We start from the raw sequence: 19,311 nt of genomic DNA on the forward strand, positions 1-19,311 counted from the left end.
ATGTTCAAATAGAAGCTTAGAGAAAGACGCAAAGAACATGTCTTGTTGAGAGTTGGGCGCATACAAAGAAACCAAAGTCACCTTCCTCCCTTGTAACCTAGCCACTACAAGGACATATCTACCTCCCCTGTCTCTCAGAGTCTTGCAAGCCACCAACAGGGTCCCCCTGCAAATCAAAATGGCCACACCGCATCTCCTAGTCCCCGAAGAAGCGCAACATTTCATGGGATATAATGTATTATTAAGCCTGAATTCATCAGATGGGAGAAGATGAGTTTCCTGAAGGAATAGGAGCAAGGAGTCAAGGGTGGCCATTCGGTGCATCAAGGCCCTGCGTTTAATGGGGGGAGTTTAAGCCTTGCACATTCAGGGAGAGGCAATGAAAATTCGGATTAGTCATAGCCATAAAATGTCCTTCTCCAGGCAAGTATCTCCAACCATCTCTTCCTCAATATAGGCCAAAAACTAAAGTTACATTCCGTCTCCTTCATCCATCTGCATCGCCTGTTTCCCTGCTCATTGACCCGAAGCGAACCAGGCATACAAAATGACTGCTTCATTTCCACCGCCATCCTCGACATTAGCCCTTCATCACAGCACATTTCAGAGGAAAACCTGAAAACCCTGGGCATAGCAGTCAAGAGTAATTCCTGCCATAAGCCTTGTAAACTAGACTCCTTAGAGTAACATGAAAATACATAAAAAAACAGTAAAAATAAGAAAAATGAAAAAACAGATTGCTGATTGCTTGCAAAACTTTTAGTACAACTAAATGAAACAGCAACCCCTTCAGGGTAACAGTAACAGGCATATTCCATGGATCGGGCACCAAAATTAAGAACACTTCGTATTTGTCCCAACAATTCCCAAACTGTATTATCCACACGCAGGGGGGAATGCGTGAAGAGAACCAACTAGGCATTATTACAACCCCATACACACCAGCAATCCAGCCACATCACCTGGAGCAGGGCGTAAGGTAAACAGTTATTATACCAGTTTGGTAGCATAAGTATCTTGACCGATCAACCTGAGAATAAGTTCCGGGCATGCTGCATCTGTCATCTTGTAGTCAAAAATAATTTTGTGAAGTAGAGGCCTGTTGCATAGGGGGGAACAAATCTCCAGCAGATTAAACAAACTGCAGAACTGCCGGCTTCCGCCCGGCAAGGCCCTTTCCAGTCTCATGCCAACTCGTGTGAGCTCCTCAGACCGATGGAAACCACCAGATCAAGGGGGAATAGTGCTTCCCAGCTCTTAAATCTCCGATTCTTTGGACGCTTTAATTGAAGCCCAACCCCTGGGCTTTCGCCTCTTGTCTTTTGGCGTGGGACTTGGAGCCGACCTCCTCATGACGTCAGCATTCATGTCATCAGACTCGCCCACAGTGTCTCGTAGCCACTCATCTGCTTCTCCTTCGGAACCAATAGCATAAGGGCGGTTATGATATTCGAACACTAGTTTACATGGGTAGCCCCAGCGATAGCGGACCTTTTTCGCCTGCAAACAAGTGGTGACCTTCTGGAGGTGCCTGCGGTTTGCCAAGGTATATGGCGAGAGATCTTGGAACAATGATATGGAGGAGCCACGGAATTCCACCTTCTCCGCCCTTCTGGCTGCCGCCATTATTTCCTCTTTTTGTGGAAAGAAATGGACTCTGGACAGAACATCAGGGAGGAGATTGCGCTTTTGCTGGACAGAGGAATAGACCCGGTGTGTCCTGTCTAGGATCATTTCATCAGAGTCTCCCAGTCTCAACAAGGATTTAAAGAGGCCCCGCACATATTCAGAAAACTCCTGATCTTGAACCTGCCTTGGCACCCCTCGTATCCTGATATTATTCCTTCTCGAGCGATTTTCCAAATCAGCTTGCTTAGCCGACATTTCCTCCAGCCTATCTTCCACATTCCGGATTCTGTTGGTGAGGTCATCATTGTCCTGTTCGCGCTCACATACTAGGTTCTCCAGTTCATTAACCCTGGTCTCAAGGCCTGTTAAATTGGAACTTATTTCAGCGATGGAACGTGCCAAAGAGTCTTTTGAGGACTGAATCTCCAATGTTATTGCTTGTGTGATATCCTGCTTAAGAGACTTTAGCATTCCCTCGAGATCCTGTCTAGATGAGGCCGGATCAGGGGTTACATCGGACCCCTGTGAAGCATGGATTTCCGCCATAACAGACTTCATCTTCTGGGGTGCAGATGTCGCCGAGGTCAGGTAGGTTGTAATCTTACTCCCTTTATGCTTATGTCCTGTCTTGGGCATTGCCGGAGGGAGATTACTCACATCAATAGAGTATACATAAGGGCACCCTTAAGGGCTATGCCTGTAGGCCGGGACATCTCAGAAGGCTGACATTCTGGTGAATTAGGGATTAGAAGTGCCAAAAACAGCAGCCAGCACCTTAGAGCGTTTGCAAGCAAGGACGATACATAGCCCTCCAACTCAGACTCCCAAGGGCTGTTCACCCGGGGACTCACCTCCCCAGCTAGGCGTCAAGGCACCGCCTCCAGATTCAGCGACCCAAATATCTTCTTCTTTCCCCACTTCACTGAGGCACGCACCGTCTCCAGCCCTCAGGTGCCCGCTAACACACGAGAAGCGAAGGGCTCCAGATGGCGTGTTCCGCTCTGCCCTCATGTGCCCTTACACTCGCGGCAAGCTCAAAGAAGGCAGGACGCTCCCGAATCAGCCCGCAGCCTGAGGAGCAGGCTCGCAGATCGCTGCGCGGCTCAGTCTGTGCCTCCGCTCCTACCCCATGCAGGCTCCCTCGGGCCGCCCGATGCCCGTCTGTGTGACGCTCCTTCCCGCCACGTTCACTTCAGGCAGAGCAGGGTAGCACCAGAGTGTCGTCGCCTCACCAGCCGATCCGCTCTATGCCGGCAGGCTATGCTGCCCCCCAGAGCCTCTCCCCTCCAGGCTCCACAGCTGCCTCCACGATCCTCGGCGGAGCATAAGAACAGCATTGCCAGTGTTGCCGCCATCTTGCGCGCCTCAGGCTCTCTCTAGCAGGGCTCCGAAACTTCGGAAAAATCAGCTCTCAGATGTTCAGAACGTTACCAGCAGAGCCCTGCAATCTTCAGAGACGCTCCCCTCGCCTATCATGAGTGAAGTTGGGAAGTTGGGACATTTATTAACTTATAAATAGGCGCCCGTCCCGGAGCCTACAGCAGGCACGTCCACATGGCGCCCTGCCTGGCGATGAGATGATTTTTAAGATGTTTTTTATTTTTCCCCTTGTGGAGGATGGGATTTTATAAAATGTAATTGTGAAAAGTTTGTAATAAACCAAACACTTGAAATATAAATAAAAGATGGCAAAGGCCCTTGGGTACCTGGGAGCACAATGGAGATCTCCTGGGAGGGGCTGCTCCGGGAATTACTGTGTCCCTTCCTCTGATCCACAGAGAGAGGCCCCGGTCGAGCTCGAAGGCGGAGGGGGAGCGAGGCAGTGTCCCCCCCCTCAAGGATAAGGCGGTGAGCGCACCTAAGGTGGTGAAGGCCTTAATCCATCCGGCCAAGCCCTCTATCGAAACTGTCGCGGCGGCCCTGGCTCAGCCTGTGGAGGCTACACCAGTGGTGGTGACCTCGGGGCTCAGAGTCTCCCTGCCACCTCGGAGGGAGTCCTCTTTTGTGCCTATCGATAAGACCCCCGTGAAATCCCCCGTGGGGAAGAAAAAGGGGGGGCAGGGCGTCGTCGTAGATTCGGCTTCAACCTCGGAGGAGGAACTGGTCGAGGTCTTAAGCGCAGGATCCCGACGCAGGTGACGACATCGTCGAGGGTACCGACGGGGCCCCTGATCGCCCGTCGGATTTCCCTCTGCCAGCGCCGCGAGACAACTCGGCGGCCATTTTGTTGGCTATACAGTCCTTGTGCTCTGAGATAAGGACGAGACTACCGTTGCCGACGGAACCTCTCCCGTCGGGGGACCCAGAACCGGGACCTTCTGGTGTTCCCCCTACCAAGAAAAGAAGGATCCACCCTCCACCTCCTTTTCAGCCGTCGCGCCCCTTCCAGCCCTCCTCCCCGTCCACCCGAGGGGATGATACGGGGACTGACACGGCAGCGACGGGTACGGACGACGAGGTATACGACGAGGATGTACCGTCGTCGCCTCCCACCAGGGCTTCTCCGCCCGACGAGATTGGATCGTTCCACTCAATGATCGCCAGGGCATCCGAGCTTTTCCAACTCTGCCCTGAGGAGAAGAAGAAGGAAGGTTTCCTTTATCAGCGGCGCAAGGCCAAGAGGAAGACGGTCCTCGCGGTGCCTCTATTGGACGACATTTGGGATGAGGGCCTCACCCTCCTCAAGAACCCGTCCACGACGCCAGCTAGAAGAGACCGGTAGGAGAAAAAGTACCGGGTCCCGGACACGGCCCCCCTGTGCCTCCGGGCGCAGCCTACTCCGGACTCCGTCGTCTCCGCGGCGGCCAGGAAAAAAGCGGGGGGGGGGTGTGGCCTCCACATCGACTTCCCCACCGGACGGCGAGGGAAAGAAATTGGACGCTATGGGACGCAGAGTCATCTCGTCTGCAGCGACGACGATTAAAGCTGCCAACGCCTTGGCTATCGTGGCCCGATAAGACAGGGAGCTCTGGTACAAACTGGCTCCCCTGCTGGACTTCTTGCCGGACGACAAGAGGGCAGAGGCCCTGGAGATCCTGCAGGAAGGTGAGATGGCTTCGGACCACGCCATTACCGTTGCGACGGACATCGCCGACACTGGGTTCCGCCAGTTGGGCAACGGCATTTGCCTTAGGCGGCGTGGATGGCTCAAGGCTACGGACTTCCGTCAAGACGTTCAGACCAGAGTCCTGGACATGCCCTTCGATGGGAACAACCTGTTTGGGAAGACGGTGGACGATTCCCTTCAGGCCATTAAAGCGGACACCGAGACGGCCCGGGCCCTTGGAGTTCTGCAACAGCGACGGACGCCCTTTCGGAGCAGCGGAGGCAAGGGTGCCTCCAAAGGTTCCGGCGGCGGTTTCTCCTCCTACCGTCAAGCGGCCCGCTCATCATCTCAGGAGGCCTACAGAGGACGAGGCAAGCCTGGCGGACCCCGCCGTCGTCGCCAAGGACAAGGCGCTAAAGCCTCGTCGAAGCAGGATTGAACCGGCCGGGGGGTCGGGCCCCCACCGAAGCACCCCGGTGGGAGGCCGGCTGGCGAGCTTCGTCAGCGTGTGGGAGTCCATCTCCACCGACCGTTGGGTGCTGGACGCCTTGGCCCGGGGCCACGCGCTCGAGTTTCAAAGAAAGTGTCCGCGCGTCCCCCCCGTGGCCAGGAAAGAACTTCACGTCCCTCAACTTCTCCTGGAGGTGAAGGCGATGCTCAAGAAGGGCGCCATCAAACTCGTCCCAAAGAGGCTTCGGGGCTCCGGAGTCTACTCGAGATACTTCCTCGTGAAGAAGAAGACGGGGGGATGGCGCCCCATCTTGGACCTGCGACGTCTGAACAAGTTCATCAAGACACAAAAGTTCCGGATGGTCACCCTCCAGCACGTCCTGGGTCAGCTGGAGGAAGGAGACTTCCTGTCGTCGTTGGATTTGGAGGATGCCTACTTCCATATTCCCATCTTGAAGGGGCACTGAAAATTCCTCAGGTTTGTGGTCCAAGGGCGGCATTACCAGTTCAAAGCCCTCCCCTTCGGTCTACGGTCGGCACCCAGGGTGTTCACCAAGTGCCTCGCACCGGTGGCGGCTCAGCTGCGCCGAGTAGGGATCCACGTCTACCCCTACCAGGACGACTGGCTCATCCGGGCCAAGACAAGGGAGCTCGCCGTGGTTCACACGGCAAGGACCGTCCAACTTCTCACGGACCTGGGATTCTCCGTGAACTACGCCAAATCCCACCTGGTACCCGCGCAAGACACTCTGTTTCTGGGAGCGAGGCTCAACACAGTGTCCCTTCTGGCCTCCCCGTCGGAGGAGAGGACCAGGACCATCCTGGGCAAGGTGCAGCGGATGTTGGTGGCCGACACGGCCAAGGTGAGGTCCATCAAGTCCCTCCTCGGAATGATGTCTTCCTGCATCTACCTCATTCCCATGTGCAGGCTCCGGATGCGCCCGTTGCAGGAGTTCCTGGACGCGCGCTGGATCCAAACGACGGGCAGCTTCGAGGAAAGGATCACACTCGACGAGAGTTTCCGACGAGCGATCCGGTGGTGGGGCACCCGCGCGCATCTGACGGCGGGCATGGACTTCCAGACCCCAGCCCACCAGGAGACAGTGACCACGGATGCCTCCCTGGAAGGGTGGGGAGCGCACACCGAAAATCTGCACGCAAGGGGCCTTTGGCTCCCGACGGAGAAATCCTTACATATCAACGTCCTGGAGCTCCGTGCAGTGTTTTGGGCCCTCAGGTCCTTCCTTCCGTCCCTCAAGGGCAAGGTGGTGAGGATCTTCACCGACAACACCACCACCATGTTTTACATCAGAAAACAGGGCGGAACCAGGTCCCCAGCACTGTTCAAGGAGGCGCAGGACCTGTGGCATTGGGCAGTCGCCCAAGGGATGTTTCTGGTGCCGTTTCATCTGGCAGGGATAAGAAACACCATCGCCGACTCACTCAGCAGGGAGCTGCGCTCGTGCCACGAGTGGGAACTACGGCAGGATCTAGTGGATCGCCTCTTCCGACGGTGGGGCACACCCCAGATCGACCTGTTCGCGACGGCGACGAACTCCAAGTGCCGGAGGTTCGCCAGCAGGTTTCCCCAGGCGAGGAGCATGGGCGATGCTTTCTCGTTCCCCTGGGAGGGCCTGTTCCTCTACGCGTTCCCTCCTTTGCCACTGCTAATCCGGCTCGTCAACCAGCTCAAGAGGTCACGGTGCAGGATGATCCTCGTCGCACCTGCGTGGCCGAGGCAGATATGGTTCCCGGACCTTCTGGACTTGTCAGCGTCCCCGCCAATCAAGCTGCCAGGGGACGCGGATCTGCTCTCCAGGGAAGGAGGCGCCATCCTCCACCACGACCCGAAATCGCTGAACTTGCAGGCCTGGCTCCTGCAGCGCTAGAGTTTGGAGGATACGACATACCGGCCGACTGCAGAGAGGTTCTTGCAAAGGCCAGGGCGTCCTCGACTCTTAAATGCTACGGACACAAATAGAAGAGGTTCTCTGTCTGGTGCCACGCACAGAAGATTAACCCTCTACGGATTACGGCTCCCCAAGTTCTGCCGTACCTGCTGACGCTGGCTAAAGCTGGACTGGCACACGCGTCCATCAAGATTCATCTTGCTGCGATCTCCCGATACACCAGAACCACGGGACGGACGTCCTTGTGGTCTCATCGTCTGGTGAAAGAGTTCATGAAGGGACTGTTCAGATCGTTCCCGCCGGTGAAGGCTCCGGCCCCGGCGTGGGAGCTCAACGTGGTGCTGATCAAGCTCATGGGACCTCCGTTCGAGCCTCTGCACTCGGCCCCGTTGAAGTTTCTGTCGTGGAAAACAGCGTTTCTTGTGGCCATCACCTCCGCACGACGGGTGGGAGAGATCCAGGCCCTTTCCTGCAAGGCCCCGTACTTGACTTTTCACGACACGAGGGTAGTGCTCAGGACGCACCCCTCCTTCATGCCCAAGGTACCGTCGGACTTCCATCTCAACGAACCCTTGCTGTTGCCTGTATTCTTCCCGTCGCCTTCGTCGCCGGCTGAGAGGACTTCGCACTCGCTGGATGTGGCTAGAGCGCTGAAGTTCTACGTGGACCGCACTAAGTGTTTTCGGAAGACGTCACAACTCTTTGTGAACTTTGGACCTGTCAATCAGGGGAAGGCTCTCTCGAAGGCTTCCATTTCCAGATGGCTCTCCGGCTGTATCATGTACTGTCATCGGTTGGCAAACCGACCGCTGCCCGGCCGTCCGAGAGCCCATTCCACCAGAGCGATCGCAGCTACCACGGCGTTCCTTTCTGGTGTGCCCCTGCTGGACATATGCAGGGCTGCTACGTGGAGGTCGACGCACACCTTCACGAAGTTCTACTGCGTCGATCGGGATTCCAGGGAGGAGTCCAGGGTCGGCCAAGCAGTGCTGCGCAACCTGTTCGCCTGAGGTGAGCCTGGTGAGGAGGTAAGATGCTTAATGTTGAGTTTGATGTAATGCTTAATGTTGAGCCTTTGCCACCTCCCGTGGTTGTGCATGTGTGTACTGCTATGTATTCTTTATTCATGAGCATGTGAATCCATGCCAGACCCCATGCTGGAGAAGGAACAAGTTACTTACCTGTAACTGTTGTTCTCCAGCATGGGTCTGGCATGGATTCACATGCGAACCCTCCCGCCTACCCCTCTGCGGCTCTTCACTTGGTCATACTGCCACTTCACGTGCTTCCAAATCTGAAGATGGCTGCCAGAGGCGGTGCTTAGGTAGAGGGCAGTCATTGGCTGTGGTCAGTATGACGCAGAGACCAGTGATTGGTTACTACTATGAAAGACAGATCAGAAACGAAACTGATACTGGTTTTTTCTTTACCGAGGATTCCCAGTCTGACGACGGGGAATATTCATGAGCATGTGAATCCATGCCAGACCCATGCTGGAGAACAACAGTTACAGGTAAGTAACTTGTTCCATAGTCACCTTAGGGTAAAATGCATTCTATGACTTAAATCAACAAAAGAGGTAACTAAAGTGATGCAGTAAGATGGAACCAAGTCACAAGAGATATTCCTAAGCTTTGCAATGTTTCTCCCTTGAATGTATCTGATTCAGGTAAGTTACTTGTGTTGGTGATTGTTCAAAAGAAGATACGCAACAAAGTTACTGGATAAGTAAAATGTGTTCCTATGTTTCCGGGTTTACTGCCCAGGTGCGACAACCAAAAAGCAGTGTATTTGAAGGATACAGAGAGACTTGTTCCCAATGTTATCCTACAGAGGACAGAGGGAGACAAATGCCTTGCATTTACTTGCCCTCTGACTCCTAGGGAGGACTGGGTGGATCGACTCGGGGTCACTGGAGGTTGGATTTCCTGCTGCTGGTTCTGGTGAGTGGTGCCCAGGAGATGCGCGTGCAAGGATTCTTCCAGTCTGCTCCAGGGACAGAGTGCAACCCTTGGCGAAGGAGAAATACAGAATGCACAGATGCAAAACTCTTATGGACACTTCACAGGATGGGGGAAGACTAGTACCAGCGACGGCCACCGCACACAAATGACGGCAGGCGTCCTTCCAGTCACGGTTATAGAAGTGCTTCCAGAGCAGGATCCATTGAAGCTGGGAGGCTGAAATTCAGCAGGAAGGCAACTTATACCACAGCTGGCCAACATCATAATTCCGGCTGCAAACGCAGAACAGCAATGGTTCTAGCGAAGCAGTCTCCTGGAGAGCTGGTCAGTCCATGCTTCTGAAGGCTTAGGATGGCTAGATCCTTGAACTCGTCGAGACTGGTTGGTGTCCCACCAGTCCTAGGGTTGAAGCACCACACAGGGCCTTTGCAGATGAGGTATACACGCACGCACGCACGCACGCACACACACACACACACACACACACCCCCCCCCCCTCCCATTCATGGAAATAACTATAAAACATTACGCAATATAGAAACAGCAAAAATTCGAGGACAATCAATGCTGTTGTAGACGGATTCTCCGTTCCAATGCACGTTCGATATAAATGTAGACATTGAGTGCACATTTTACATTGTGAAGTGTTAAAATCCTAATAAAAGCTACTGATGAAGTCCTTGGCCCTCAGCTTCTTAACATATGGCGGATATATTTACGCCTCAGTTCTGCGTTAACAGGGCACACTAATAGAAAATGCAATAGATCGTCCAAGTCATGCCATTTACAAAAACATCTATTCACACCTTTACCACCTTTATCTAGACTAAGAGCAGTAGTTTTCGTAAAGCGTAGCTTCATTCACAGGTGCCACAATATAGCCCTCAACCTAGGGTCACCAAACCAATACAAAAAATGGAACTAGGGAGACCCAATGATGGCTTAATTCTGAGGTATCTCTGAATGGACACCTTGTTGCATGCGAGGGCACCTCTCTACCTTTTAAAGGACAGAAAGGCCTTTGCCACTAACCAAAAAATAAATGCTCTACCTATCCTCGAGTGAAACAGCAGAACTATACATTATAAGGTGGTTCGCACATAGCTTAGCCATATTGACCTATAATATACGTCAGACCCCAAAATATCCTCAAATGCTAGGCTGATTCAAAAGTATCCCTATTGCACTGCATTGTGAGATGCTGTGTGCAATGTTAAAAAATTACAAAAGGTAAAAGACAAAAAGGGAAACTTAGTTTCCCAGTACTGATAGTCTGAAGGACTGATCAGTTTTCCCATAAAAAATTAGCAAAATGCTGTGGCAGTGAAGACGGAAGGCTTTACATCCACTCAAAAAGTCAGACCTGATTCAAAAGTAAAACAAAACGATTGGGAATCCATAGAAGCTATGGGGGGAGGGAGTTGCCAAAAGATGCATCTTTCCTAACACAGTATATGGGGGATGCTGCAAGGACTCCCTCTTCCATGGGAGTCCTTCCCCTTAGTTGACTGTACTGTCTATAACTGAATAGGTAGTCATCCTACTATCTGGATGTTATTTCCATGCTAAAAAGAAAAAAATCAGCACTGCATTCATTTGTCAAAACATCCCTGATAATGGGAATGTCGATTAATCCATGATCAAGATCTTCTCTAAATTAGTACCAATCCTTCTTTAATAGAACTATGCTTTCCTTGATTTTTTGCTTTTACAAATGACACCCATATTTCAACAAAAATACTCTCATTATATTCAAATAAAGTAAATCATGGATAAAAGCAAGATCAATATAGGGTTGTGTAAGTAAGTGCAACACCTTTTATTTGCCATCCTATGTACATCAAGAGAAATTCATAGTGGGTTTGTGTGACTCGTTTATCTCTTATGCACACATAACTCCCTTCATCACTCACACAATAAATCATGACACTCAGCAAAAATGTATTTTGGGACACTCCTCAAGGTCTCAGGTGGTCTTGTTTGCATCCAGTCTGTATATTGTAAATACATTTCTCTGGCTCAGTTTGTAAATAAATTACTTGTTATAATATATACAGAGTGAGCGAATATTTTATAAGCAATTCAATCAGCGGGAAAATCTCTCGTTCGATAAATAAATCTAAGGGAAATTGTCTGTAGATATAGTACAATAGTACTGGGCAACTTTGCATAAAATGAAAGCACATTTTGGGTACATAAAATGGCTGTAGATGTCATTTAATTCAGATGTCTGTGCTAGTGATGCACGCATGCAACTATTTTGAGCACAAAATGAAAACTGGGGTTTGTGCTTACTTCATTTGTAACATTACTCAGTTTGCAGACATTTTATTGTTAGGCTGAGTCGTACATACACATTTGGACAGCATTGCCTTTGGTTGTGAGGCTTTAGCTGCTCTACTGGAGCAAAAGATGACTTCTCGTTTCCCTATTATAAGGAAGAAATGCCTCTGGTGGGAGACAGCAGCTTATTACAGCGGTCTATTTTAGGGGGCATCTCTTGGATCTGGATGCTCTGCACCGCGGGGGCTTATTCCACCAGTGGTACGAGCTTGTAAACTTCACGCTGCTTGCAACAATCCATCAGTATAAAAGACTTTCTCGACACCGCAGATTGTCAACCTTTTTAGAGCTCGAACTCTCAAGCGTTACTGATATAGGCTTTTATTTGGACAGGGGATTGAATGAAAAATAATTTCACCATCAGTTCCTTATCTCTTTTTGTGCTGTATCTGTAATCCTGAAATGATATAAAGACTAAGCCATTGTAAGAGATTGATTGAGTTACTCATTTTTCAATGTGACATCTACAAATAAAACCACCCGATTACCTAGTGAAACTCCCCATAAACCTATAATCCATGCACTTTCCTCCATACCTATACCCCCATTGTGGCATACTCTTATAGACATGGAGGAAGCGGGATTCCTCACAGGAGTACTGTAACTTTATTTTGTATTAATGATTCTAGACTATAGCCAGAAAAAAGTTTTGTTTTTCTGCACTGTTTTTTTAAAAAATCATTTATATACAACATAGCATATAAAGGAATTGTGTAGCCTTGGATTTGTAGTGCTTTCTGTCTTGCACTCTAAAAGTATTCATGCTAGGTTTCTCAATCTAGTGCATCTAATGCTTTATGTTGTGATCTCTAGTGTATAGAGCTTATGTATTTTAACAATTCCCTTTTTTAGGGAAGCTTTGCGGAGAACCTTGCTTTTCTACTAGAAGCACTAAAAAAAGGTAAATAATTTACTTTAATCCTTTGCTTCTCCTTCAATATGTATACAATGTATGTAACAGAATTTATTGTAACCATTGTCCTCTCCTTATTTTCGAATTATCTCCGCATGGCTCATGATACATTGTAATGGTGCTATAAGAAGAATGAATCAGTTTTAGTGCTGTGATAGTTATACTGCCAACTTGTCATTGCCTATCTTTTTTATTCTCTATTATTTTTAATAGAAATTGTGATAGCTACTTTCCTCCCACAGATTCCTCATCCTGAGAAATAGCTTGAAACAAGAACTTGTTAATAACATCTTTATATAACTACCAGCTGGTGCCTGAGCAGCTTCAGACTGATCTGTTCAGTGACATTGCAAGCAGTAATAGTACCGCTGATGGTGATGATCTGAGTATTTGTGTTTTAAATCAATCACCCACAGAGCCTATACTGCATAGCAGTCAACAGTTTGGGGGACTACACATCCTGGCATCTATGGGCCGCTATGATGTAGACATCCTGCATGCACCCAGCAAGTGTGCTCCCACTATGATGCGCTCCAGCGCCACTGAAGAAGTAACTTGCTTCCCGATTGCAGCAGCGCGTCTGTCTTATATTTTTGGTGGGATTCCCTCGATCTACAACCGCCTGGCTTGACTCCAAACCTGCTTTGATTCTCCTTTGCCGCTGCTCCTTTTACCTGAACCCCAGACTGCTAATTGTCTTTTTTGTATTGCTCCTACTGTGTTGGATTTTCTTATTCTGTTTTGACCCTACTGTTGTATGGGGACCTGCTTTTGGATCACCCTCTTTGGACTTGGCTGACTTGAACTCTCTTGTTGATTACACCTGCTGGATAAGCATGATACTTGTCTGATTGTTAGCTTCCACCTTTAAGTGTTAAACTGTCCTGGTCCCATGCATTCTGGGTCCGGTTCTCAGTTTTTTTTATTGTCCATTGTCAACTCCCATCTAGTGGCTACACTGTTCATTCGACTAAGCCACCAAATAGAAGGGAATTGTCCACTTAGATTTTCAGAAAATTCTTGATCTTTCCAAGGTATCTTGCATAGGGAGGAGTGGTACATATTGTATATGGTGCTGTTTAAAAAAAAAAAACCTTTAACAATTTTGTTTCTTCCATAACATAATAAAGTCATCAATTTTCATCCTCACTAAAAACATAGATTTCCAAAAATAGATAGATAAATAATGAGGGAGGGCACAGAAGAGGAATTCAGCATGTAATGAAGGAACAAAACACAAAAAAAACTAATTCCTATCAACTTTCAAGACCGATCCAATCCACTTATAGATGATCCCAGGATACAAATACTGTGGGCCTCGGCCTCTTCCTAAATTCCTCAAACCTTTTCACTTTCATCCTTATGCCCTAACATTAAAACACATTTCAATACTGCCAAAATAAAGCCAAGCCTTTACGCTAATAGAGCCAAATCCCATCATTCATCAGCAGATCACAACCTTAAATTGTCCAGTTGATCCCCCAGATACAAGGTTCTAAGCTCACTAAGCATCCAACATTCAGTTACCAAATTAAAAAGTGTTTCCACCTGATCTTTTTTCCCACAGTACCTACAGAATGTGTTAACAGCCCCTATTTGGCATTTCTTTAGGTGTAATTCTTTTGTGGCCATAATATTTAAGCGACATCTCAGGAAAACATCTCTGCAGAAGGCTGATGGAAATTTATGGAGGTACTTTGGCAGGTCCTTTAAATCCCTTCTTCTCTTTCCACCAGTTGTAATTTTGTGTATCTCTACTTCTGGCCTCACTGGTCTGAATCCACTCGGACCTCTCCAGAATTCCCTTCACTTTGAGGGGGTTTACCATCAATGTCTCAGTCTCGCTTTTTATGATGTTGCAAGACTTTCAATATTTTTACACCCCATTCTTTCATGATTTTTTCATCATACTGTTCCTGGGCTCTTAATAAAGCAAACTGGAGGACGCCATCTCATCATTTGCCATGCACTTTCGATATAGTGATATGGACTTCCATAATACTATGGATGTCATAGATAGTAACCGCAATTCATATCGAAAGAGATCCACCGACAGTGAGTTTGGTAGTCTCAACACTCTGCGCCTGAAAAGCCCTTCCAATAGTGCCCAAACTTTCCATCTAAGATTCTGCCCCATATGTCAACACTTGAACCACCTTCTGTCTGTAGAAGGTGGTAACCGGAATGAGGGAAAAGCCTCTATCTCTTATGGATGGCTGTTCCTTGATTTGTAATTTTTTTTCATTGTATCCCTCAAATAGGTAAGGCGGATTAATCACTACTCCCAGGTAGACCATTGACTCCACTACTTCAAGGGGGCGGGCTTCCACTTTCCACTCAAAAGGCTCCTTTCTTTTCTTACCAGCCGATGACATAATCAAAACCTGCAATTTCTTTACGTTAATTTTTAGGCCATTTCCTCCCAGATATTCATTAAATGCAGCAATCTGTCCCTGTAGGCCTATGGCAGTTAAATCAAGGAAGACTATGGGCCTCATTATGGGTCCGGCAATAACAGTGGCGGTAAACCCGCCGCCACTGTTATTTCTGGACCGCCCGACATCAAACAGCGCTTGCAGGACTCAACAACGCTGCGCATACTTACCGAAAGGTACCTTCTAATATTTTCAGCACTTTTGGCAGCATCTGAGAGGCAGAGAAGAACAGCAATTATAAGCTCCGAAAACTCAAATCTTTACGCTGCGCAGATATGCGAGACACTTACCTGAGACGTCGGGTTACGTCTGCTAGTGAAGTAACTGGCACTCCAGACATCAGAATACGCTGTGAAGTCGGAACAGCGTGGCACATTAAACTTTAGCATCCACAGACATTGGCCACTATAACTCCGAAAAAGGGAGTAGAGTATCCCTCCCAGAAGAATAGCGCCCCTGCAGAGTGCAGGATGGAGAGTTCATCCATCTAAATGCAAACACACACTTTCCAGACCAACTTGGGGGAGTGAGCACTCAGGACCTGAAGGTTCGATACCATCGCTCCCGCAGAGACACAGGTGAGTGTGACAGTGGGCCTGGTTGCAGATTTCCAAACCTCTATCAACTTTGATCAATGTCAATAGGCCAGAAAATCGGCGCCCCAACAAGTCCCTTCCTGGCAGGGTTAAGGACGGATTCAAAACCATGACACACAGGTTTGGCCCTTAACTATGTCTCCTGGAAGCAGAGAATATCATAGCCACCCAGAACCTTCACTTCGAAGGGATTGTGCCCTCCGACGTATTCCACATCTATGACAGTTGTGTCCCACAGCTGTGCACTTCGGAAACTTTTCAGCAGAGGGCGTCCTGCGTCGATGGCGTCGAGCCGAAGACCCTCGAGGGCCTCCGTCAAGGGTCGATGTCACCGGATGTTATATATAGGACGCACAGCACCCGTTGACTCAGTTCCGTTTTTTCCGACCGCGAACGTGTTCGCTTCGTAAAACTCGGCGCGTCTCGTAGATTCTTCAAATCTCTCGTGATGTCTATTTCTTCGACCCCTCTGACTCCAAGGTCTGGGTTTAAGACTTGCCTGGACTCCAAGTCCAAGATGTCGTTGACTGACCCGCACCGTATCTGCTTATGGTGGTGCCTGGGGGAGTTGCACAACACAGACGACTGCTCCAAATGCCAGTCTCTAACAGCCAAGGCCTTGCGTGAAAGGAAGGGGAAGCTCTGTGCAGGTAAGCCATCAAAAAAGTCCAGTAAGACCGGATTGAAGTCTAGGGTTTCCACCAACGACTCGAGGGGCGACTCTCCGCATCAGGAGGAAGCTCGAGGTTCTCGGTCCCGGAGTGGGTCCCGCCATTCCTCGTCTTCGCAGCATTCTCGGATGCGCCGCCACCGGTCGCCTTCCCCGTCCTCTTTGGAGGAGGGTGCCGGGCGTAAGGTCGCCTGTCCCACGAAGTCCTCGACGCCGGAGGCGTGGGTGGCGTTTCAAGAGCAGATGATGGTGATTTTTCAGTCGCAAGGCACGGTTCCTGTGGCGCCTTCTCGCAAAGCTGGCAGAGAACGCTCTCGATCCGCGGCTCGCACGCCTTCGGGCTCGCGTCGCGACTCGCACCGGGAGCCCTCGAGGTTCTGTGCAGATAAGAGCAGTTGCAAGAGACGTGCATCCAGATCTTGGTCCTCATCCCCAGCGAGACCGTTGCAGCCTGTGGAGGAATTGGCGTCGACTCGTTCTATCAACCTACGCCTGTAGCGGCGTCAACGCCGAAGGTCTCGGCATCGACACCCTCTGATGTTCTCGACGCCTTTGGCATCGAAGCCCTCGCCGCGATCAGCGCTTTTTGCGCGTCAGGTGTTCGAGGCGTTTCCTGCAGCTTCCTCTGTCTGGGATGCCGGTGTTGGGCTCCAGGCCCTCTTCTGTCAATTTGGCTGGGCTTTCCAAGCCTTTGCCTGACATTTTTGAAGAGGAGGAAAGATCTGACATTGAAGATCCTGTTTTCCAGGATGAAGCTCCAGGATTGTTGGGTGACAGTCGGTTACATGACGCTAGTGGCCTGGATACTTCTCGGGAAGTTGAGTTTGGAAGGCCTGAGCCGGGGGCTCATGCAAACTCTTCCTATAGGCAGCTCATGTCTAGGGTTTGTGAATACCTGGGGTGGTCCAGTCCTCCTGAGGATTTTATTCAGGATGACCTTACTGACATCTTGGACCAAAGTCCCCCCTCTGACCTGTTATTGCCTTTCCATCTTACATTGCAAAAGGTGGTGTCTTCGGCTTGGCAGTACCCGGAATCGCTTCCGGCGGTCGATAAGAATTGGTGAAAAAGTACCGACCATCTGTTAGCGACCCCAGCTATTTGTCTACTCACCCCACTCCTGAGAGTTTGGCGGTGCAGGCGGCTACGGCCATCTCGAGGCAGCAGGCGTACCCTACCATCCCTCCGGATTGGGACTACAAGCGCTTCGACGGATGGGCGCGGAAGGTCTTTTCGTCAGGGATCATGGCACTGAAAGCTGTCAACTCCACATGTGCCGTGGCAAGATTTACACATACTCTGTGGACCTGTTTCCTACGTGGCTGAGCATATTCCCGTGGGGGAGGAAAGGGATGGCTTCCTAGCCATCGTGCGTGAAGGCAAGGATGCTATGTGTGAATCCCTTCAGTCGGGGTTGGACGCGGCAGACTGTGTCAGCCGGTCCATGGCTGCGAGCACTGTACTACGCAGGTTTGCATGGTTGCCGAAGTCTGGGTTTGCTCCGGATGTGCAATCCCGTAATCTGAACATGCCCTTTGACGGTGTTCATTTATTTGGCAGCAAGGCTGACGAGAGCCTTGAGAGGTTGCAGACCTCCAAAGCTGTGGCGAAGTCTTTGAGCGCTGCAGTACGTCAACCTCTGCCTTTTCGTCCTAGGGGACAGCAATGGAGGGAAGGTTCCTTTCGTTTCTATTCCTCTTTTGGTAGATCGAGAGGAGCTGCCAGTCAAAGGGGCCACCGTAAGAGTACCCATGGTGGAAAACAAGGTACTCTGGGTGCCAAAGCCGCTCGGGCAGTTGGTTCTTTGCCCTCAGGCACTGCCGCGTCAGCTCGGTCATGAGGCCATGTCCCATGGTTCGCAGTTGGGGGCAGGCTTGCGCAGCATCTTGGAGAATGGCGTGCCATTACTTCGGATGTGTGGGTGTTAGGGAGAATTCTCTTCTAAGGCTAATTTACCTTACCTGTAGAGTCCCCCAGCAGCTTTGCTGGATTTGAAGTGTTTATTTTTCTTTCCTGCTAAGAGTGAGACTCGTTTTCACACTCTTAGACATATTGCTGATGTGTGTTTTAGGCTATCTTTTGTGCTTATGGTCTATGGGGTTTGTCTCACCCTCATAGGTATCATCTTTTTACATGTGCGTTACACAGTACCCTCAGTGCAGTAACACAGGGGTGTCCTAGGGACCCCCAAACATAGACTCCATACCCTGGGACTGACTACGGTCTCCCAGGGCATGTAAAGTCCCCATTGGCTTTACTAGTCAATAGTTATGAACAAAACCAGTACAACCCATCTTACTATGGAAGTACCGGAAAGGGTTCATAGTTTTTCCCTGGTGTTCATTTTCGAGGGGGTACTGTCCAGACCCTCTCTCCAAAGTTTCTGGCTGGTGGCAGTGGTTACTACTGTAAATATTCAACCGCAAATATTTTCCTATGGGATTTTCCCATTGTTCGAGGCTACCACTTTTACTGACAGCCTCTAACATACCGCCGGCTTATTTTAATATTAACTTTACTCTTGTAGGTTTTTATTGACAGATATGTGACAATTTTTCTTTCTCATGTCTTTCTCTGATATCCTAACCCAGGTCGTGATCCTTTGTTCGTCCTTTTGGTGGGCTTCTACAGAGAAGCCTTACTCTCAGCACCCCTGAGTCTGGGTTACAGTGTGCGTGGGAGGGGGAATAGGCACCCTGGACAGGGTTACCTAAGCAACCCAAGTCGCACTCTGCCCTGATAGGCTGTGGGGGTTATCCCGCCAGGATAAGCACCCTGCTGTGTGAGTGACCGCTAGGCTGTATGAATGGGGGTTTTTCTGCATAAAAGCCGGGCTCTGAGGACTGGAGGACAAGACGTCACCACTGGAACTAAGAAACCCAAAGAGGAGAGAAGCTGAAGACATCTGCAACGACTGAACCACTGGTTAAGCCCTGCTGCAGATCCTCACCACTCTTTCTCCAACGACTCGAGAAGATCTTCACCTGCAAGAGTCTTCTTCCCTTGAGCTGGTGGGGCCAACCAGTTCGCCAATCACCTTCCAGGACCTGCCTTGGTCGAATCGCCAGTGCCCAGCACTAGGAGACCGGATAGCAAGGCCCACGTCCACCGCGACGCGATTTAAAGGAGCGTACCTTTTATTTCGTTTTGGCATCACTGCGGCTGGCTTCATCCCTGGGCAGTGCAGTAACTCGAACCTTCCTCCACGACGAGAGCCTCTCTTCCTCTGCTGGATCTCCCGAACTGCAGGAACTGCCAGGAACTACTGCCACCGCAGGAGCCTCTTCCACTTTCAAGGTACGTTGTTCCGTCAGGCCTCCCGTTTCGTTGGGTACTGTTAAAGGTGTTTTAAATC

The 19,311-nt window shown here is 50.0% G+C and overlaps 1 protein-coding gene across 4 annotated transcripts in view; it reads left to right on the forward strand.

The window, feature by feature from the left end:
• The window catches only part of ORC4 (origin recognition complex subunit 4), a 1,582,358-nt gene that overhangs the window by 764,444 nt on the left and 798,603 nt on the right, over positions 1–19,311 (forward strand). For all 4 annotated transcript variants that reach the window (XM_069616510.1, XM_069616509.1, XM_069616512.1 and 1 more), the window contains one exon: positions 12,195–12,243. In XM_069616510.1, coding sequence (XP_069472611.1) covers positions 12,195–12,243 — 49 coding nt within the window. The remainder of the gene's footprint in view (positions 1–12,194; positions 12,244–19,311) is intronic.

The sequence above is a fragment of the Ambystoma mexicanum genome, chromosome 9, assembly GCF_040938575.1.
Source record: "Ambystoma mexicanum isolate Mex_15411 chromosome 9, UKY_AmexF1_1, whole genome shotgun sequence".
NCBI classification, from domain to species: Eukaryota; Metazoa; Chordata; class Amphibia; order Caudata; family Ambystomatidae; genus Ambystoma; species Ambystoma mexicanum.